The 24,305-nt window shown below is 43.2% G+C and overlaps 1 protein-coding gene across 3 annotated transcripts in view; it reads right to left on the reverse strand.

The window, feature by feature from the left end:
* The window catches only part of cep85l (centrosomal protein 85L), a 257,274-nt gene that overhangs the window by 123,004 nt on the left and 109,965 nt on the right, over positions 1–24,305 (reverse strand). For all 3 annotated transcript variants that reach the window (XM_078212719.1, XM_078212718.1, XM_078212720.1), the window contains one exon: positions 17,712–18,520. In XM_078212719.1, the coding sequence (XP_078068845.1) occupies positions 17,712–18,520 (809 nt within the window). The remainder of the gene's footprint in view (positions 1–17,711; positions 18,521–24,305) is intronic.

Genomic DNA, 24,305 nt, shown 5'->3' on the forward strand with positions numbered 1-24,305 from the left:
TATAGAATGATTAAATTCAACACAATCTGGGATTCAAAACTGTCAAACGCCAAAGACAGCTGAAAATAGTTAATCTCAAAGCAACAAAGAAAACTGATTGGGTGGGAAGACTATTTAACAACACTTCAGTGGAGAACAACTTTAAATGTGTAGGACTGAAATTCCTGGATCTGGGAGGGTGAAAATTTTGCCTGTAAAGAATGTAAAATTTGGAGCAAAATTGACCCACTGCCGCAACAAACCAGAAACCCAGGAATTTTGGGCTCATATTAGGGAGCATGTAGATAATCGCAAACTCGGGCGCAGAATTTTGCCAAGACGGAGAGCCATTCCATCTTGGGAAAAATCCAGCAAATACCGAAGTGTTCCAAGTTTCACCCCTGAACACAGCATTTCCCACCTTTACGGGAACAGGACTGGAATCGGGTCAGGGTTCACAAGTGCACAATTTAAATTACCAGCCGTCTCCACAGAAGTGGAATTTTGAAAGAACAGGAGTGTGGAATCCAGAGTGTACAGAATACAATAGGTAGGAGGAGGCTAAACTTGGTGGATGTGCTTGGATAACCAGGGTACCTCTTTGGAGAGTTAAGCTACTCCTTTGGAAGGGGTTCGACCTTTGGTAGAAGTAATGCACACCCTTTGGGATTGTTAAAAGTGAACATTTTTTTTACGCAGAAAATTATTAGAACTGTCAAGCTATCAAAGAGCTGTCTATCTGTCAAGGAACTGTCCAGCACTCAAGGAACTGTTAAGGATCTGGCCAACTGTCAAACCTGTCCGGGAAGTTTTAAACCTGACAAAACTGTCACTATCCAGAAAGTGTCAAATCTGTCCAATAATTGTCAGTAAGAGCTTTCAATCAGAGCTTTCAAAGCTATCCATGAAAAGTCAAGCCTGTCAAAGCTATCCAGGAAGCATCAAAGACATCAAGGAGCTGTCCAAGGATACTAGACAAGTTGACATGGAGGGGGTAAGGGCAAAGGGTGGTGGGTGGGGTGTATGGGTTAGCATTATTTGGCACTACGTTCGCATGCGGGTATGGGTCATAGGGCATAAGTTGGGTAGAAGGCACTAAGTTGGCATAAGGGTGGAGAGATGGACAATAAATTGCCATAGGGAGCACATGGGTCATAGATGGTGGGTGGTGGGCATGGTTTAGCATGGATGGGGCATGGGGAATGTATGAGGGTGAGATGTGGTGATGGGTGAGGGCTGGAAGAATGGTTTTGTTTATTTAAATACAGTGCCAGAGCACAGAAGCAGGCCTTGGGCCCAGCCCACCTCTACACCCTGCAGCTTACGCATTCACTCCAGGTCCCAACTCCTGTTTCAGCCCACCACCCCTCCCCCACTTCCCAAACTGAAAATCCAACCTGCAGGTGGACATTTTTAATGGTCTAGTTCACCGAGCCAGGAAATCTCCTGACTGCACACATCCGACCAAGTGATACAAATCTAGACCTAAATCTTAAACAAATGCAAAACAAAGCAAGAGAAAATGACCTTTATAAATTCTACAGAAAAGGCTCAACAGGCTAAATATCAGACTATGCAAAAATAAGCTAACAGGGCAAGGAGAGGCGGGAAAAAACATCAGAATGGCAAAAAAAATTTAACAGTATGAAGGCAGTCAGAGAAGAGTTGAGAGTCATTAAAGATATACGCAGATTCGAAGCAGAGAATGAAGACAGTGAATGTTCCCATTGATAACTTCCTTTATGTTTTCACAAGAGATGATATGAGCACATGCCTTTCCCAAAGGAGTTAACCTAGGGAAATTCAATATAAATGAAACAGAAGTCCTTGCAGGTTTAAATGGGACAGAAGCAATAAATCCACAGGAATAGACAGTATTTCTCACAGAATGATACAGGAGATTGGGACAGAGATTTGTGATACATTTATAATTATTCCAAGAAAGTCACTAACTGGACAGTGATGAGGTACCATTAGATTAGAAAAAAGGCCATTATGATGCCCACATCACAAAGGATGACAAATTGGATTCAAGCCATTAGTCTATGTCCCCTGCTGTCCTTCTAGGAGAGTGTGTATGGAAATTGGGTGAGGCCACCAACAGTCTTGGCATGACATTGATAAACATGACTTCTCCGGATTGATAAATCTGGGAAAGGAACCAAACAGTTATTGGCACCCATAAAACTCGGAAAGACCATTAATGAGGAAGGAGGAAAATTTTGGGGATTAAAAAGGAATAATGGATGTACTGCAATTTCTATTTTGAAAATTACAATATAAAGACAGTGCTGATAATTATACTCAATGAATGATGATTTATATTCAACCCACTTGATGTCAACAAAAATTGAATGTTACTTTATATGCAGCATTAATGGAACAGTAAATATTGCTCTCTCCAATTTATAGTGTGTGACACATTGCCTCTGTTTTGTTCAAAAATCCTTTCTCGTTAAATAACCAACTGTTAAAAAACCTCGCTGGAATATAATAAAAGGGTTTGATGAAGTAAAATGCAGCTTTGATTTTTTTTTGAAATCAGAGTTAATCTGCATCTAATATTTTCTATGAAAATATGAGGGAGATTTTGTGAGCTGTGACTAAGAAACATGATGTGGAGATGCCGGCGTTGGACTGGGGTAAACACAGTAAGAAGTTTAACAATACTAAGTGTGCTAAGAAACATTGCAGAGTTTTGCACGTAACCCTGAAAAATTCAGAACTACAGAAAAACATATCCATTCATTACCTGGGAGAAGAGAAACTAAATCATACACAACACCATATTTGCATATAAACCCTAAGTAATGCTATGCTATATTATTATTGGAAAGCAGACATACAATGAATGTTTTACATATTATGGCATGTTTCATATTTACTCAACTACAAGAATGCTTTACACTTTACCCTAAATGGTCAAAGTCTTCATCTATCCGCATTTAAAAATAAAGTATAAAATTGTTTTTTGGACGACTCCCCATGAAGAGTAAAAGTACCTCCACTCTGAGCAGCAGCCCTTCCAAATTACTTTATATGGTAGCAAGCGAAACGGTGTCTGGAAAGCATTAACCTTTCACTCTCAGTAAGATTTCTCCACCAAAGTAAAAGCAACTCAAGTGGAGGCTTAGCCTACAAATGGTTAAATTCATACCAATGTGCTTAATTATGTTGTTTGGTGAGTTGTGTTGGGCAGAGGGAGGAGGAAGAAAGAGAGAAAGAGAGAGAGCAAGAAAAACATTTCATGTAAGAAGATTAGTCAGTAGATCTGGGCTTAAATTTAAATAGGGCTTCCAATTCATAAGCTCATTTGACCCAGGAGAAAGATTGCCATGAATAAATGTTTAACAAAGTGTAACTGATATAAACAACAACAGTGACCCGTATTTATTAGCATATTTAACATAACAAAAGTCATTTAATAAGAGTGATACATTGAGCCACAGAAGAAGATAACAGGACAGATGACCCACATTTTTAAAACAATAAGCAATGCAAGTTCCATTTTGAAGTGCAGTTATTAGTTATAAATAAGTCTAATGTCCTTCTCTGATATCAGGTGATAGTAGAATTTTAGTAGTAGAAATCCTCATGAAATATTTATTTATTCAACAGGGAAGTGGAAAAGTAAGATGATGGAAAGTTGAAATGCTGAACATAGGTGCGTCAGGCAACAAAAATAAAGAGGCACCAATAGTTTCTACAAGACATACAACTTAATTCACAGCACCACTATCAACGTCAACTGGTGCAAAGCAAAAGACGGAATGGATTATCTGGCAAACAACCGAGGTTTCGGCCTGATCCTGAATTTCCTTCTAATTGTCATTGTGTTGTTATTAATGTTTATTATTGTTAAACTGATGTGATTTTGTCTTCTTCTGCTGAATTCTGTATATTCTTGCTATGTCCTGAAGACTTTGTGCAGCTACTATTGCTTTCAGATCTGGGAAGAAAAAATCCAATCAAAATGCGACCACTAATCCGAGACTTACTGCGCTACACATCTGAGAACACAACATTCAACGTCTACAAGGACCTTTGCAATAACTGCTGTGTTTCAAATGTACCAATTGCAGTCTGGACAAACCACTTAAGAGATTCAAAAGCTGTTCTGAACGTATGATTATTTTCATGGTACATCCTCAATATTTCCAAAATCACATCAAATTATTTTCTTTTGCAACGCCACCGAAAATAGATGCAATCAGAGAATTTATGGATATCAGCTAATCGATAATTAGCAGGATTTCATTTGTAAATCATAAGTGGATCATTCAGATGTGTGTGTTTGCCCAAGTGGATCACTGAAATGTTTAAAAATGGCATTAGTGAGGTACAACATTCAATGTCTACATTACACATTACACATCTAAAAGTAGTAAACACTGTCTGATATCGGACTCTACTGAAATTTCTAAACTTGGTGTCCAGAAAATCAGTATTAAATTCAAGCGGTCAAGGCGGAAGAAAATTTCTAGACTTAATCTGATGGTCACCTCTCTTAATTTCTCCCTACACTAATTAATGTCCACTCTTGTACCGTGTTTTTCCTCATTTGTGAAATAACTTGGGACAAAGATAGTGGTAGATTTATTCCTGTGCAGATTTCATACCACATCTGTAATAGTGAATAACGTGTATAATGAAGACAACGCCTTCCACTCTGTATTCAGTCTGGAGTAAATGGCAACCAGAAAATAAACTCCAATTGTAATTAATATTAGTCCATGTTGCCACAAAATAATAAGATGGAGGTAGAATTATGTCAAGCCTTTGACATAAAAGCTGTGACTTCAACTGTAGTGATAATCTGAAGCCAGGGCTCCCCCAACAGTGCAACAATAAGACAATTCAAACCCATAGCAAAGCGTATTGGAGTCTGTACTGATTGTCTCGTCTGAACAGGTTAAAAAGGCACAAGAATATCACATTCAGGAAAACTCGAGCTTTGTGCCTGCTTCACTAAATTTAGTGCACTGCACAGTAACACATGCTGAACAATCCCGCTTGGCATGCAATGAAAATGACACTTCTATGAGGAAACTGTTTAGCTGATGTGATACCTTCAAAAATAAACTCAAGATTTTAACCCATGAACTCCTTATCAAACTCACAGTGTAATACAATGAGGTTTATTTTATGTATTCATAGAGGGGGGGGATTTTCTGTATACCCCTCCCAACAAAACAATGTTTTCAGGGGGTGGGAACGATAGAAGAGGCAAGAGAATCGAGGGGGAGTCCCAAAATAACCTTTACACCATCAGGATTTCCCCCCTCGATTGTCCTCCCCCACCCCGCCCCACCAATGATGTAATGGGGATCATGACTTTAAAAGCTTGCATCTCCATTTGCATTAATTAAAATATGATTATTGTCCCACACATGACATCGTCCATTCACATCGAAGTACCCACATGACACACGTCCCACAACACGCACCTGGAGAACAGAACCCAATGGAGGCACACAGCTGAGTACAGCCCCTTGGGGGAGGAGGGTCATGCCCAGGGAGTACCCGGGCACTGCCCTCCCCCCAGCAGCGCCTCCTGGCACTGCCCTTTCAAAAGCCTAAGTTGCTGGCGGGGCAGGCTCAATCAGAGCCCCTTCTGCCAGAATGATGCCATGGGACCCGGCCCTTGCATTCTTTTTCACGAAGTGTTTGAAAATATGGTGGGTAAAGCCAGTTGATGGGCTGCCTCTACTATCCCCACCCCAAAACTATACTCTGGAAAAAAAAAAATCAGACAATTCTGGCCAATGTTTGTATTGCTTTCCGAGGTCATGAATGAAGGAATGAAGGAATGCTACCTTGGCCTGAATTTCTCACCCGCGGGCGTGCGCACTTGGTGGGCCCAGAAACAGGCGTGAAACACGTTCACAGATGTGGTTGGTCCCGGAGCTCAATTTCATTCTGGATGGCCATTAATGTGAAAAAGCTCTGTGAAAAGCCGAGTGCTACTGGAGAGGGCTGGGGAAGATGGCATGTGCCGAGAAAAGGGAGGGTGCAGGCTGGCACTTTTAATGTGCTCCCTCAGCAGATACAGCCGGTGCGGAGCTGTCTCAGGGAGCTGTAAAAAAATAAATATTGATGCTAGAACTATGCCACGAGTGTCTGGACAGCATAATCATACGCACACCTTAGTCCCCCGGCACAATTTGTCAATTTTATTTTGGCCCTGACCTGGGGCCGCACAGTGGCCCAGTAGTTAGCACTGCTGCCTCACAGCGCCAGGGATCCGGGTTCAATTCCGGCCTCAGGTCACAGTCTATGTGGAGTTTGCACATTCTCCCTGTGTCTGCGTGGGTCCCCTCCGGGTGCTCCGATTTCCTCCCATAAGACCATAAGTCATAGGAGCAGAATTAGGCCACTCGGCCCATCGAGTCTGCTCCGCCATTCAATCATGGCTGATTTTTTTTCTCATCCCCATTCTCCTGCCTTTTCCCCATAACCCCTGATCCCCTTAGTAATCAAGAACCTATCTATCTCTGTCTTAAAGACACTCAATGACCTAGTCTCCACAGCCTTCTGCAGCAAAAAGTTCTACAGATTCACCACTCTGGCTGAAGAAATTCTTCCTCATCTCTGTTTTAAAGGATCGTCCCTTTAGCCTGAGGTTGTGCCTTCTGGTTCTAGTTTTTCCTACTAGTGGAAACATCCTCTCCATGTCCACTCTATCCAGGCCTCGCAGTATCCTGTAAGTTTCAATAAGATCCCCCCTCATCCTTCTAAACTCCAACAAGTACAGACCCAGAGTCCACAACCGTTCCTCATACGACAAGCTCTTCATTCCAGGGATCATTCTTGTGAACCTCCTCTGGACCCTTTCCAAGGCCAGCACATCCTTTCTTAGATATAGGGCCCAAAACTGACTCACAATGCTCCAAATGGGGTCTGACCAGAGCCTTATACAGCTTCAGAAGTACATCCTTGCTCTTGTATTCTAGCCCTCTTGACATGAATGCTAACATTGCATTTGCCTTTCTAACTGCTGATTGAACCTGCACGTTAACCTTAAGAGAGTCTTGAAAATGACTCCCAAGTCCCTTTGTGTTTCTGATTTCCTAAGCATTTTCCCATTTAGAAAATAGTCTATGCCTCCATTCCTCCTTCCAAAGTGCATAACCTCACACTTTTCCACATTGTATTCCATCTGCTATTTATTTGCCCACTCTCCTAACCTGTCCGAATCCTTCTGCAGACCCCCTACTTCCTCAATACTACCTGTCCCTTTACATATCTTTATATCATCTGCAAACTTAGCAACAGTGCCTTCAGCTCCTTCCTCCAAATCGTTAATGTATATTGTGAAAAGTTGTGGTCCCAGCCCTAACCCCTGAGGCACACCACTAGTCACCGGCTGCCATCCTGAGAAAGACCCCTTTATCCCCACTCTCTGCCTTCTGCCAATCAGCCAGTCCTCCATCCATTCCAGGATCTTACCCATGGGCACTTAACTTATTTAACAGTCTCCTATGCGGCACCTTGTCAAAGGCCTTCTGGAAATCTAAATAAATCATGTCCACTGGTTCTCCTTTATCTAACTTCCTTATTACCTCCTCAAAGAACTCTAACAGATTTTTCAGACATGACCTCCCCTTGATAAAGCCATACTCAGTCCTATTTTATCATGCGCTCCCAAGTATTCTGCGATCTCATCTTTAATAATGGACTCTAAAATCTTGCCAATGACCAAAGTCAGGCTAACCAGCCTATAATTTCCCTTCTGCTGCCTCCCTCCCTTCTTAAACAGTGGTGTCACATTCACTACTTTCCAGTCTCTGGTACCCTCCCTGCCTCCAGTGATTCCTGAAAGATCACCACCAATGCCTCCACAATTTCCTTAGCTATCTCTTTTAGAACCCTGGGATGTAGTCCATCCGGTCCAGGTGACTTATCCACCTTCAGACCTTTCAGTTTCCCCAGAACCTTCTCCTTAGTGATGGCCACTACACTCACCTGTGCCCCCGGATTCTCCTGGAGTTCTGGAATCCCACTGGTGTCTTCCACCGTGATGACTGACGCAAAGTAACTATTCAGTTCCTCTGCCATTTCTTTGTTTCCTATTATTACTCTCACAGTCCAAAGATGCGCGAGTTAGGTTGATTGGCCATGCTAAATTGGCCCTAGTGTCAGGCGATTTACAGGTAAATATGTGGGGTTACGGGAATAGGGCCTCGGTGAGATTGTGGTTGGTGCAGACTCGATGGTCAAAATGGCCTCCTTCTGCATTGTAGGGATTCTATGATTCTTTCATCCCATACTGGATCAAAGTTGCAGCTAAAATGTTTAAAGTTTATTTATTAGGCTTAAATTAACACTGCAACGAAGTTACAGTGAAAATCCCCGAGTCGCCACACTCATTTGGTGTTTGATTAATTTAAATTAGCTTCTTGATTGTCAGCGGGTGCGCTTTCAACTGAAATATCGCAGGAGGGTGCGTTAACATCGGGACACGCGGCTGACATCTTCTCATGCATTTTTACACACTTCCAGTTTGGGTTTGCGCCCAAACTTTACACATCAAATTTTGGTCCTTGTGTTCTATATTGTAGAATTACTACACAAAGTGAATACCAAAGATGCTGTGGAGTTCTGGGGTGTTGTGAAATCACCCGTTTTTACATTGTAGGGTAAATTCCTTAGCACCAGAGAAACAAAGTAATAGCAGTTGCACAATTACACTTGTGAACTTACTTACAACTTGCATTTTGTAAATTTGTTCCTGGCTAGCAGACTTGTGTTGATAAGTGGAAAAGGCACAGCATCTGGTGGATTATAGCCTATGTAGGCAAGCAGCATTTATGTTTGCCCTTTATGGCTGCTATCTCTGGAGGAGATGGCCTTTAACACAGCTTCATTGAATTTTGATACTTCATTTATTTTAGAGCACTATTGCCAAAGTCTGGTCTTCCATAACTGGTGGCACTGCTGATAGGGAAGTGGAAAGTCTCTGTGTCAACACTGGAGGGTGCAGGTTAAGGCTTTATGTTTGGGAGTTAACAAGAATAGATTTTGGAGTCCTTACCTGTGGCAAGATGCTTTACATGCTGCAAATGAGCATTGGGAAAGCATGGGAAGTAAACCTGTTATTTTCCAATGCAGAAATGACCAATGCTCACCATATGCAAGCTGTATCTCCAAATTTGAGGACTGGGAGATGTTGAGGGATTATCCTATTCAAATTTGTAACAGGTACTAGTGTCTGTACAATGTTTTCCAAGGTCTGTCAACACTGGTCATGTGTGTCTACATGATATCATCACTTCACACTTACAAAAAGATTAACATTTTTAAACTTATGTTCAGAAAGTTCTAACCACAACAGATGGAGCATTTGTCACCATGTTAAATTCCCCTGAACAACTAGAGTTTAGATACAACCAATGTACAAAATTTCACTCTTTTAACTCCGGTATTTCTTATCAATAAATTGTTTCATCTTAGGAAACACGTGCTCCCCTGTATTCATGATTGTAACCCACAGAGATGGGTTAAGAGGTGAGAATGGGAGCAAAGTTGCAAAATAGCACATCGGCTCAGCTATTTAACATGCTCCCACCTCCAAGCAATCTTGCTGGAGGTGAGGTCAACATGACAGAGGCTACCCGCCCAGCAGCAGTGGGTAACCAAACAGGTCCATTAGTTTAGTATATTGGCATATCGGTAGTCTTTCGCCTTATTGATAGCGCATCAGTGGAACAATTTGGGGAATGTCGAAGGCACTGCATGATCTTCCTGACAGCAGATGCCCCCCCCCACCCCCCCCCCCCCCCCCGTGAAACTGGAGTCCAGCCAGCCTCTAACTGGAGGCAAGATCCGAGCAGCAGACCTGGGGAAGTAGGGTGCGGGGGGGGGAGGGGGTGGGGGGGAACCTCCAATTCACCCTAATGGAGTTTCTCCTCCGCACTAATATCCTGACAGCTATGGCATGTGTTGTTTTTATTTTTTCCTCAATGCTTCAGAACAAACAAGAAATAGGAGCAGGAGTAGACCACATGGTCTATCGAACCTGCTCAATATGATCATGGTTGACCTTGGGCTTCAACTACATTTTCCCACCCACCCCCCCATATCCCTGACTTTCCTGAGAGACCAAGCGTCTTTCAATCCCAGCCTTAAATGTATTCAATGGTGGAACATCTGGAACCCTCTGCAGTAGAGAATTCCAAAGACTGAGTGAAATAATTTCTCCTCATCTCAGTCCTAACTGATCAATCCCTTATCCTGAGACTGTGCCCTCATGTGTTAGATTTCCCGACCAGCAGAAACAATCTCTCAGATCTTACCAGAGAATTTCTAAGTGCCGAATGCGCGTGAAAACGGGAGAGAATTGTGCTGCGTTTTTGGACGAGTTAAAAATCAAATCTTACCTCACTTCGAGGAAACAAAATGAAGCAAGATCTGTTTCCCGGCAGCAAGGGGATGGGGCAGGGCCTAAGCTCGCCTGAAAGCTGGCAGCTTGCCACAGAGGGCGCCATTATACATGTGCAGATCTCTATGTTCTGTGTTATTACAGAGAGATGTCAGTCGCCTTCCCTCAGCTATAGCTGGCCTCTGCAGCTGATCGCACCCCCCACCCCACCCCTTCCCCTGGGTGCCCCTGTGGGTAGTGCCAGGGTGACAGGCACCCTGGCACTGACCTCCCCGGGGGGGGGGCCTCAATGGCCTCCAGTCCTACAGATGAGGCCATCACGACAGATTCAGGTTAATGGGGAATATACATGATGCTCTTCGGTGATGACCTTCACTGGCAAAGCCGCAAAGGCAATAGAATTTAAATATCACAATCAGTTTGTGCCTTTTCAGAGCACAAGGCTGATCTCACCAGATATCCAGTACTGGTAAAATCGCGAGAGGCAAGAAATCAGGTGCGAACCTGATTTTTCGGCTCTCTCGCGATCTTACCAGCTCGCTCCTCCTATCGACTGACGGGATAAGATGGTAACATCGTCCCCTCAGTGTCCACCCTATCAAACTCCTCTCATTCTTCCAAATCCAGAGACTATATGCCCAATTTACTCAGTCTCATATCATAGGACAACCCCCCTCATCCCAGAGATAAATTTAATGAATCTTCACTGTACTGTCTCCAATACAACTATATTCTTTCTAAAATGTGGAGACCAATGCACAGGACATTCCAATGTGTACAATTGTGGCAAAACTCCTATATTATTGTACTCAAATCCCCTTGTAATTAAGGCCAACATGCCATTTGTTTTCCTAACTGGTTGCTGCATTTACATGCAAACTTTGTGTTCCACCCAAGACTCTCTGAACATCAACACTTGCAAGTTTCACACCTTGAAAAAAATATTCTGCTTTTCTACTATTACAACCAAAGTGAAAAACTTCACACTCCCCCACATCATAGTCCATAAGCCATCTTGTTGCCCACTCACCTAATTTGTCTATATCTCTATGTAACCTTTCTGTGTTCAAATTCCTATGCAAAGTAAACTGCTCTGTCAAATGTTCCATCCCGCCTGCGTCAATTCCCACAGTGGCTGAGACTAGAAAATCCCACTACTTACCTTTCTAACTAGCTTGACATCATCAACACATTTAGATATACTACTCTCTGTCTCCTCATCTATGTCGTTAATGTAGATTGTAAATATCAGAGTATCCAGCAATGATCCTTGCGGGCACACCACAATTTATTGCCTGCCATTTATGCCCACACTCTGCTTTCTATCCATTAACCAATCTGCTGTCTATTTTAATATATTACTTCTTAAGCTCATATCTTGTCTATTAACCTTTTATGTAGCACCTTATCGAATACCTTCAGCAAATCCAGGTCTACTGGTTCCGCTTTATATACCCTCCTCATTACATCCTCAAAAACATGTAATAAATTTGTCAAACTGGATTTCCATTTCCCAGGTTCTAAACATACTATGCTTTTCTAAGTGCATTGTTAAGACTTCCTTAATAATTAATGCCAGCATTTTCCCAATAACTAATTTTAGGTTAACTGGTCCATAGTTTATGATTTTCTCTCCTCCTTCTTTCTTAAAAAGCAGCTTAATATTTGCCAACTTCCAATCTCATGGGACTCTTTCCAAATCCAAGGAATTTTTGGAAAGTCATAGCTAAACCATCTCTGCAGAACCTTAGTGTGTGGCATGGATTTGTCAGATTATATTCTTTCAGTATTTTTTCTCTGCAGATATTAATTTCCTTACTTTTCTCTCTTAAGCCCCTGATTTGGGCACCCTTGTGGGTTCCTACTTGCCTTAATGGCTCCCATCTCTCCAGTTGGGGCTACCATAGAATACCTACAGTGCAGAAGAAGGTCATTTGTCCCATCGAGCCTGCACTGACAACAATCCCACCCAGGCCCTATCTCCGTTACCCCATGCATTTACCTTGCTAATCCCCCCGACACTAAGGGGCAATTTATCATGGCCAATCAACCTAACCTGCACATCTTTGGACTGTGGGAGGAAACCGGAGCACCCGGAGGAAACCCATGCAGACATGAGAAAAATGTGCAAACCCCACACAGACAGTAACCAGAGGCCGGAATTGAACCCGGGTCCCTGGCGCTTTGAGGCAGCAGTGCTAACCACTGTGCCGCCACTCCTTTTATTGAGCCTTCTGCCTACCTACTCTGTACACCAGGACTATTGGACAGGGGTCACAGAGATGACTTTGTAATCAACTGCCCCCACGAAGTTTGCAACTGACACAACTTCATAGCCAATTCCAGGTTCCCGACCTGGAATTCAGGCCAAAATCGAGATGGTGACACAATCCAGTAAGTTCAGTCTTTGTTAATTGAACCTACCATCCATGTGACTATATTCAAGATGATATAACAGTGATCGAGAGGTAACCGCAGAGATTTATGTTTATTCCTGAGTTATTTCCTGTTAGGAAAAATGGCTGCACTTTGTACATGAACAGAATAAAATCATACAAAAATGGTTTGCATGTCATTTTCAATGTGTCCTATTTCTACAATGGGAAACAAAGCAAAATATTATAAAGGACAGTTTACTAGGTTGTAATTATACACGCTTAAGTCAGCAATAAGCTCATCAATATGCGTTATGCCCAGAAATTTACCAAATATATCAACCTAATAAAATTGCCATTAAATACTGACAGAGCAGTTTTATATGCAGATTAATATGTTCATTACTGACACTCAACAGTATTCCAAATGAACTTCTGGTATTTTTAATTTTTATGGAGCGCCCTCTTGCCTCTCTCTTCCCTTCCACCCCCTCAGCCCACAGACCGGCCCAGTGTGGGAGGCAGGTGGGTTCCAGCCAGCAGACTGCAGCGAGGTACCAACCTGGCACCTCCCAGCCATCAAACAGCTCAGCCCTCCGATGCAGGCGGGCAGTGCGCCTGCTCTGTCGAGCCAACCATCCATTTCAGATGGAAGTCGAAAGCTGAAAACGGCTTTTGTGCGCTCCAGTTGGAGAGCTGGCACCAGCAGCGGCTACAATAAGTTAACTGCGTCGTTCAGCCCCGGAATGATTCACTTTGCCTGCCTCTGTTTATTTCTGTGAATATTTTTACTGAGCCTGCAGTTCCTGGTGAGATCATTGAAAACACTAAGCTTGAACAGCGGCTGAGGCTGTGGTGTGTTCTTCCGACAAAACATATTTGATAAATGGATCTCACTGTGCTTTCATTATGACAGCTACTTAATGTGCGAGAAGTTGATATTTATTTAATAAGCAGACCCGCTGAACAAGAGAATTCTCACTGCCCACCGCAGTGAACAATTTGTCCATTTGTATGTGCTCCTTTTTGTCTTTTAAATGATCGCTGTGGTTTCTATGACAATGTTATTTATATCATACTACATAGCTTTTTCACATTTCACAGAAATAATGTCACAATTAGGAACAGATGGCGACGTGCTTTCACATGGATGTCACCTGATTCGCTCTGGAATATTTTGTAGCAATCTCATTCCTGTTCAACTTTAAAATTTGCATCATTCATCATTCTAATTTTAGTAAGTTATCTTAGATCTGCTCTCTTCATCATCCTGCTTGTTGCTCATCTGTGTGATATAAACAAGCGGGAAGATGAAGAGTGCTGAGAGCAGATTCACCCTGCACTCGTGGTGCTGACAATAATTCACTTTGTTGCCTGTGGGTCTGACCACTGGGAGATCCAATTTTAATTTGTTTTCTCCCCGTTTTTTGTGGAACTAATACATCAGATTTTTTTTTCAGATTTAGTGTCTCAGAGCCCTTGAACAGCTGAGCACAGAACCCCTATGACAAGAATAGCGCCTTTACCTATCTAATGTCTACATCATTTGTAGCAAGTCCAGGAATTGAACATTCTTAACTGGACGTAGCATTATAGTTACATTACAGGTACTTGTGGGTTCTGTCTGAACCTAGAATGCTGTAAAAAAATACTAGCTTAAGCTATTATCTGGCAAATGGATTTATTAATCACTTAACAGATAAATGTGCAACAGCAGTGCTCCCTGTAGTTTTACAATGGTTGCACCTTCATTGACTATCCTTGGAGGACAGATAATAATGATTGCTTCTGCCACGCTAAACTGTAATGCAAACTAGACCGGACACATGAGGTAGTATTTTCACAGTAGGGACAACTCCAGAGTCATTTAAAAATGGCAGGTGGGGCCTGATTCCAGGATTCTCACCGCCTTCCTGGCAGCAGTCATTTTCACCGACGCAGGATAAGGCTGTGGATGGTGAGGCCACATCCTGCAATCCCAACCTGACTGGCTCCATTGTGCGAGTAAGCATCTGCCAGCTCCGCTCAATTTTCATGGAGTCAGGCCAACTTCTCCATGACCCATAGTTCACAGACCCTCAGAGGAGTCACAAACCCCCGCGCCTGGATTTTGAAACCTTTTGAAATGCAACTTCAAAAAATCTTACCCATGCCCCCATCTGCTCCCCATGATCCCTCAAATCTTCCACTCCGGCTAAATGCCAATTTATGACTCTCAGCAACTCACCATGGCTCCTTATACTCCGCAATGCCAACTCAAGATCAACTCATATGCTGCAGCCAGTCCCCATGGCCTCTCATACTCCTGTACCAACCCAATGCCAACTCATGTCTCCACCCAGCTACTCCCCATAGGCCTTCATACTCTCTCTTTAAGCTAACTCAATCGTAACTCATGCACCTTCCATGCCCATTCAACCAGTAGGCACTATGTACATAACTAATGAACCATATAATAACAATGGCAAGTGTGGAAACACTGATGGGGAAAAAAACATCACGCAAACCAGACTCCCATCCATTGACTCTAACTTCCCGTTGCCTTGGAAACACAGCCAGCATAATCAAGGCCCCCACGCACCCCGGACGTACTCTCTTCCACCTTCTTCCATCAGGGAAGAGATACAAGAGTCTGAAAACACATACCAACAGACTCAAGAACAGCTTCTTCCCTGCTGTCATCAGACTTTTGAATAGTCCTATTTTATATTAAGCTAGTCTTTCGCTTCACCCTATCTGTAACTGCAACACTATATCCTGTAACCTATCCTTCCCTTCTCCCTATGTACTCAATGAACGGTATGTTTTGATTGTGTAGCGTGCAAGAAACAACACTTTTCACTATAACCCAATACATGTGACAATAAAAATCAAATCAAAATGTTCTTCGAAAACAAAACTGCTTTTCTTGTAACCCCATAAAAGTGTCAATCAGACAGGACATTATAAAATATCAATAGCAGAGAATTCAAATATTTCACATTTCTTAACCTTTTCCAAATAAACTCGAGACATTGCCAAAACAGATCACAGAAAAAACAACTGATTATAACCACTTCAAAATGTCAATCAAGCAAAGTCAACAATTCATTTGTTCAAACAGAATCCCGAACATGTTCAGGCTTTTATTGGTATGGGTTCTGAACTAAGCATGCCTAATAAGGAGAGATGGAAACCTAGGCATTATTATTATATAGCTCGTTGGCATGGAGATGATGAGGGGTTATGGAGAGTGGCTGGGAGGCAGGGGTTGGCATTGATATGACATCGAGGGTATGAGGGGCCATGGGGAGTGGCTGAGGGCTAGAGAGCCAAAAACAGAAAGTGCTTGAAAATCTCAGCAGGTTTAACAGCATCTGTGGAGAGAGAATAGAGCTAACGTTTCAAGTCTGGATGACTCCATCAGAGCAAGCGAACTGCTTTCATTACAACTGGGAGAGCCAGAAAACTAAAGCGGGCCTTGTAATCAGCTGGCCTCAGCACTTGCCCATCCCCGTGGCCATCTCAGATCTGCTACTGGGGTCAGTGGGCCTGACTCTATCCCACACCCACCTCCCCGAAGTGAAAATTGCACAATTTGGATATTCTAACCCGAGGTGAGTCTGCCAAGTTGGAAAATTCCTTGACTTGAGCTGCCACCTCAGTAGCTACAATCTGGCCCAAATCCTTCAAATCTTTATACAGTCGAATAGATTATTGCTGACCAACTCTCTCTCTCTTGTCCATCTACGTTGCTGATAGCTTTAGGTGGAATTTTCAATTTGAACAAAATACTCAAGTTTTGTTTTTGACTTCTGGTTTAACCCAAGCAGGTTACAGATTTCCATTGTTGTATATATTGTACTTTATTAATGGTCATTAATAAAGTAAGATCCAGTCGCAAAACATAAACTAAAATTAAATGATATTGAGATGTTTACTGCGTCAGGCAGTTCTTAGAAGGATTGGATGCTGGAACAACCATTCATCAGTTGTTTTGAACACTACACAGTTTTTTTCAAACAAATGTGTAGCTCCCCAGTGTGTCTGTGCATAAATGCACCACATGGTGAAGTTACTGAACCGTACAGATTCTTAAACGTTTCTGGATAGATGATGGGCATTAGCTCACTGAGCTGAAGCTGATCTCAAGCTGTGGTAAGGGCAGTATGCTTGGCTTCAGGACCCTCGGGCGATGGAAGGAACTCAGCCGAGATTCCCAATCCTGAGCGACCTCAGTTCAAAGTTACATTCAAGTGAGGGCAGGAACAAGCTATCTTGAGATGCTCTTCACAGATGAGTAGCCTGTGATCACTCACTGGACAGTCTCAACCCCATCAATCAAACCATGTGGAGAAGTTACCGGAGAGCTGGGTTTTCACCAGTAGAACTGTATGTCAGTGTGTATTAACCTCTATGAAAGGAGTGGTGAAAACTGAAAACATTTTTGGCACCAATCAGTGATGAAATGATTGTTTTACTGATGCTCATCGCCCAACAACCTCTGCACACAAAAATGCTAAAGTGTCTTGCAGAATAGTTTCCTTGGTTCCCTTTTCTATTTCCAATAACAAAATATCCCAAATCAAGGTCCTCTCTGCCCCCGGAGCAGCTTATCCATAATACCAGGTAAGAGGGTGATCATTAGTCACCTAGTCAAAGGCTAACAAGATTGCTTTGATTTCTTTTCAGTGTGCAATTACTGGGAGAACTTATAAAAATATTCTCCTACTGCGTCTGGCCCACAAATGAGCTGAGTAATAGCAAAGTTGTCAAAGGGAGTTTTGACGAACTGCTTCTATTTGCTGCCACCTTTACAATTACTGAACTGTGTACTCTGTGAACAGGTGGGCCACTGCATTATGAATCCTTTTTTAGCACAAGAAACGCCTCTGACACATAAATTCCTGATGATGACTGTTTAATCATTAGTATGGTTTGAATATAGCCCTGACCTACTGTTAGGATAAAGGAGGTACATTCTTTCTCATGCTTACCTCTGTTTGGTTGGTTTCCTGTCTCAGCTGTTGTTTGTGTTGACAATCACATGATTTTTCAGCCGGTCTGAAGTCAAGAGAATTGGTTTGCACCTGGTCGCTCAGCCACAGTTGAGTCCGCAAGGACAATGGTGCTGTTGCCCCACCAACAGGCTGGTGGTTCATCGACATAAAACTGTGTCTTTGTCCAGAAGCCTCCCAGTCAGCAGAGATTGGTTTGGTGACACCTAAGGCACTGAATGTTAAATCTACGTGATTTTTGCTGGGTAGAGTGGTTGGAAAAGAAGAGTCCCCAGCACCTTTGTAAAAATTCTCAAATTTGTATTGCCCAACAGAAATTGGAGACTGGTTCTGGGTGGGCTCTTTGGTACATGTGCCCCAACGCTTTGTGTTGTCAGCTCTCAAATGTTCCATACCGTGACATGTAAAACTGCGCGGCTCATTTACTCCACAAGTACATGGCTCCATTTTGCAGTTCGATAGATCTGTCATACTGTTTACAGAATCCGCATTCCCAGTGGCCCCACACTCAGGGTTACACTTCACTGCATCGATCAGTCTGGAGAGGGATGACCATCTCCTGATGGGTCTGGGGTCCTTCATGTCTAAAGCGGTTTTTGGTGTGGAAAAGGTTTTTGACTTGCTGAGCAGTGTCAGGGACATATTACATTTACCACAGCTGGCTCCGTCCTGTTGTCTCGGTCTAGATGGTGAGGAGTTGGAGGTGGAAGGCATGACATGGGCTGTGGGGATTGTGATCTGAGATCTGTTTGGTTTGAAGGATGAGATGCCACTTGAGCTTGAGTGATCTATAGAGAGAGAAAGAAAAACATTTAATTGGAAAAATAGGGGGAGCTTGGCTACCATTGAAAACAGGACACTTTGAAGGATCACAACTTAGAAAAGAACCTCTTTATAGGAATATATGTGTTATAAACATAGCATTGTGAAAGGCTAATTAGCTGAATAAATCAAAATTATTTTCAGTAACTTCATACACTATTGGAAATAATTAATAACTAAGTTAACATGGAAACACACAAACTGCTGTCACTGCTTGCACCATTTCTCCAAAGGGGATGCTTTATTATTATTCATTGAAGGACATGAGCATCACTGGTTGGCCTGCATTTATTGCCCATCCCTAGTTGCCCTTGTAGGACAGTTGAGAGTCAACCACATTAGAACATATAGAACATAGAAAGCCACAGCACAAACAGGCCCTTCGGCCCACAAGTTGCGCCGATCACATCCCCACCTCTAGGCCTATCTATAGCCCTCAATCCCATTAAATCCCATGTACTCATCCAGAAGTCTCTTAAAAGACCCCAACGAGTTTGCCTCCACCACCACCGACGTCAGCCGATTCCACTCACCCACCACCCTCTGAGTGAAAAACTTACCCCTGACATCTCCTCTGTACCTACCCCCCAGCACCTTAAACCTGTGTCCTCTCGTAGCAACCATTTCAGCCCTTGGAAATAGCCTCTGAGAGTCTACCCTATCCAGACCTCTCAACATCTTGTAAACCTCTATCAGGTCACCTCTCATCCTTCGTCTCTCCAGGGAGAAGAGATCAAGCTCCCTCAACCTATCCTCATAAGGCATGCCCCCCAATCCAGGCAACATCCTTGTAAATCTCCTCTGCACCCTTTCAATGGCTTCAACATCTTTCCTGTAATGAGGTGACCAGAACTGCGCGCAGTACTCCAAGTGGGGTCTAACCAGGGTCCTATAAAGCTGCAGCATTATCTCCCGACTCCTAAACTCAATCCCTCGATTAATGAAGGCCAGTACGCCGTACGCCTTCTTGACCGCATCCTCCACCTGCGAGGCCGATTTAAGAGTCCTATGGACCCGGACCCCAAGGTCCTTCTGATCCTCTACACTGCTAAGAATGGTACCCTTCATATTATACTGCTGCTTCATCCCATTGGATCTGCCAAAATGGATCACCACACACTTATCCGGGTTGAAGTCCATCTGCCACTTCTCCGCCCAGTCTTGCATTCTATCTATGTCTCGCTGCAACTTCTGACATCCCTCCAAACTATCCACAACACCACCTACCTTGGTGTCGTCAGCAAACTTACCAACCCATCCCTCCACTTCCTCATCCAGGTCATTTATGAAAATGACAAACAGCAAGGGTCCCAGAACAGATCCCTGGGGCACTCCACTGGTCACTGACCTCCATGCAGAGAAAGACCCCTCCACAGCCACTCTCTGCCTTCTGCAGGCAAGCCAGTTCTGGATCCACAAGGCAACAGCCCCTTGGATCCCATGCCCTCTCACTTTCTCAAGAAGTCTTGCATGGGGGACCTTATCGAACGCCTTGCTGAAGTCCATATAGACCACATCCACCGCTCTTCCTTCGTCAATGTGTTTGGTCACATTTTCAAAGAACTCAACCAGGCTCGTAAGGCACGACCTGCCCTTGACAAAGCCGTGCTGACTACTTTTGATCATACTAAACTTCTCTAGATGATCATAAATCCTGTCTCTCAGGATCCTCTCCATCAACTTACCAACCACTGAGGTTAGACTCACCGGTCGGTAATTTCTCGAGCTGTCCCTGTTCCCTTTCTTGAATATAGGGACCACATCTGCAATCCTCCAATCCTCCGGAACCTCTCCCGTCTCCATCGACGATGCAAAGATCATCGCCAAAGGCTCCGCAATCTCCTCCCTCGCCTCCCACAGTAACCTGGGGTACATCCCATCCGGTCCCGGCGACTTACCAACCTTGATGCCATTCAATAGTTCCAACACATCCTCTTTCTTTATGTCCACATGCTCGATCCTTTCTGTCCACCGCAAACCAGCAGTACAACCACCCAGATCCCTTTCCACCGTGAATACCGAGGTAAAGTATTCATTAAGCAGCTCCGCCATTTCTAACGGTTCCGCACAAACTTTTCCCCCTTCACCTTTTAAGGGTCCTATGCCTTCACATCTCATCCTTTTACTCTTGACATATTTGTAGAAAGCCTTGGGATTCTCCTTAATCTTACCCGCCAAGGCCTTCTCATGACCCCTTCTCGCTCTCCTAACATTGCTGTGGCTCTGGAGTCACATGTAGGCCAGACTGGGTAAGGGCGGCAGATTTCCTTCCCGAAAGTATATTAGTGAACCAGATGGGGTTTTCCGACAACCGACAATGGTTTCATGGTTATCAGTAGATTTTTAATTCAAGATTTTTTTTACATTGAATTCAAATTCTGTGCATGGTGGCACAGTGGTTAGTAGGGACCCGGGTTCGATTCCCGGCTTAAGTCACTGTCTGTGCGGAGTCCATATGTTCTTCCCGTATCTGCATGGGCTTCCTCCGGGTGCTCCAGTTTCCTCCCATAGTTTGAAAGACGTGCTGGTTGGGTCAATTGGCCATGCTAAATTCTCCCTTAGTGTACCCGGACAGGCGCCGGAGTGTGGCGACCGGGGATTTGCACAGTAACTTCATTGTAGTGTTAATGTAAGCCTATTTGTGACACTAATAAATAAAGCTTAAACTTTAAATTCCACCATCTGCCATGGTGGGATTTGAACCTGTGTCCCCAGAACATTAGCTGAGTTTCTGAATTAATAGTCTAGCGATAATACCACCAGGCCCTCAGCTCCCCGCTGTTGATCACACCTTGAATATCTGTTCATTCTGAGCACTACACATTATGAAGGAATATTAATCTTTGAAGAGGTGCAGCATTGATCTACTCATTTGATATGTGGACTCCAAGTCTTAAACTATAAGGAGAAAATTCACAAACCAAGATTATAAATCCTAGAATTGAGAAGGTTAAGAGGTGAATTGATCAAAAGTTTACATGACCATAAGGGGAGCTAATGAAATGAAAGTCGCCAAAGTCCCAGAGGACCATAGGCTGCTCTCCCCTTTGAAGGCGAGAGGTGATTGGTGGTGATTTAACCTGAGGATCACCACACCTGAGGCAAGGGGTAAGGATGAGAAGGTGGGGCCTTCATGGATAATCTCAGCCAGTATGGGAACTGAACCCGTGTTGTTGGCATCGCTCTGCATCACGAACCATCCGTCCAGCCAACTGAGCTAACTGACTCCCAAAGGGATGTAATAGGGTAGAGAGAGAGGAACTATTTCCACTGGTAGAGAAATTTAGGACGCAGCCTAAGAATTAGAGACACCCTTTCAGGAGTGAGGATAGGAAAGACTTCCTGATGAAAAGGGTAAATGTCTGGTACTCTCTTCCACAAATGAGAGGTGATACCAGGTTCAGTTTAAATCTGAGAGTGATAGATTTCTGATATAAAGTCTGAGGACACATACTAACCAACTCAAGAACATCTTCTTCCCTGCTGCCAACAGACTTTTGAATGGACCTTCCTTTTCTCTGCACTACACTCTGCATCCTCTCCTTTCTTTTTCTATGGTATGCTTTGTCTGTATCATGGGCAGGAGACAATACTTTTCACTGTATACATGTATAATAAATCAAATCAAATTATTAAGGGGTCTGAGGAAAGAGTGGGTATATGGAGTTAGGTCACTAATCAGCCATGATCTCAGTGAAAGGTAGAACAGGCTCTAGTGACTAAATAGCCTACTCCTTGTGGTAAACCACGTTATCTGCCGTCTGTTACCTGTATATGTGGCACATCCCTGTCGGTTCCGCCCAAGTCTCCTCCCCCTGGTCTGGGTATAAAGGGGGTGGCTCCTCCCCCCTTGCTCTCAGTTCAGACCAGATCACCGACAGGGATGGCTCCAAGTTCTTGCCAATAAAAGCCTATTTGTCTTGCTCACAACTAGTCTCGGCTCGATTGATAGTGCATCACTCCTATGTTCCTATGTAACTGGCTTACACCATGATCCCCATAGGCAGAACAGGCCTGAAGGGCTGAATGGTCTATTCCTATTTATATGTTATATACAGTGAGCTTAGTACTTAAAAACGTATTCACTCTATAAGAACCTAAGAACATGGTTGTTTGGTGAAAGGAAATGAAACCATGGCGATTGCCAAGTGTGAAATACAGAAAAAAGAGTATTGACTTCTCTGTCAACATTCATGAACAGGAGTTAAATGTGGAGGGAGTGAGAGATTTAAAGATTAAAAGGCTAGAGGAAGGAAATGAGTGACAACATGCTTAGAGCGTACTGGTTAAAATGTATTTTCTATTATCTTTTTTAAAGAATAACATATATAAATTGCACTATGACAACCAGTATAATATTTAGAAATTGCAGGCGAGGCTGAGTTATTCCTGCAGCATTGCTGGTGAAGATCGCCCTCTGGTGTTAATACTGAGGAGCTGCTGCTTTGTCCAACCACTAAACCATCACAGCATAAAAGCAGCTTGCAGTTCCAATTAGTTCAATCAGTTCTTTCGGCAATCTTCAGCATATCGGAGAAAAGTTGTGGGTTTTTTATGATATTTTAGTAAAAGAAAACATATATAAAAATAGATTCTTAAAAATGTTCAACGTACAAGAAATAAAAGCATGATCCATGTTTTCTCAGCATGAATATCCTTTAACTTGCGCTGGACAAATTATTTCCAAGATGGAAAAATCATTTAATAGTATTCCATTCCTTCCAACAATATAACAAACGGATCATATGTCACAGCCTACGATATGGTTTTTGACTAGACAGTCCTATTGTTTACTGGGCCTGATCTTCAATTGGCGGGGTAGATTTCTGCTGAGAACAGGAGAGATGTAAAGCAGGCTATCGACTCATTATCTCTCGTTTCACACTACAGCACAAAGTCTGGATCTGCCTCTAACATGTACACTGGATGCCAGGCTTTTATAAATTTCTGGCAGTGCACTGTTCAACACGTCTCTGTGCAATTTTCATAGTCATTAGTTAGTGGAAGCAGCATGCAATAGACAGAGCTAAGCAATCTCACACCAATGAAACAAATCTAAACTCTGTGGATCTGCCACCAGTTGTGAATGGTGACGGACGATTAAACAAATAACAGGAGGCGGCGGTTCCACAAATATCACCATTCTCAACAATGGGGCAGCCCAGCACATCAGTGCAAAAGATAAGGTTGAAGCATATGCAAGAATCTGCAGCCAGAGGTGCCGAGTGGATGATCCATCTCGGCCTCCTCCTCAGGTCCCCAGCATCACAGATATCAGTCTTCAGGCAATTCAATTCACTCCAGGTGATATTTGATTTGATTTATTATTATTGTCACATGTATTGGTAGACAGTGAAAAGTATTGTTTCTTGCGCGCTATACAGACAAAACATAACATTCATAGAGTACCTAAGGGAGAAGGAAAGGAGAGGGTGCAGAATATAGTGTTACAGTCATAGCTAGGATGTAGAGAAAGATCAGCTTAATATATGGTAGGTTAAGCAATAGCTGAATACAATGGACCTGCAATGGCTGTGAGCCCTGGCAACATTTTGGTGACAGTACTGACGACTTGTTCTCCACAACTTGCCACACCCCTAGCCAAGCTGTTCCAGTATAGCTACAACACTGGCATCTACCTGCCAATGAGGAAAATTGCCCAGGTATGTCCTCTACACAAAAGGCCACACAAATCCAACTTGGCCAATTACCGCCCAATCAGTGTACTTTCGATCATCAGCAAAGTGATGG

The sequence above is a fragment of the Mustelus asterias genome, chromosome 5 (genome assembly GCF_964213995.1).
Source record: "Mustelus asterias chromosome 5, sMusAst1.hap1.1, whole genome shotgun sequence".
NCBI lineage: Eukaryota > Metazoa > Chordata > Chondrichthyes > Carcharhiniformes > Triakidae > Mustelus > Mustelus asterias.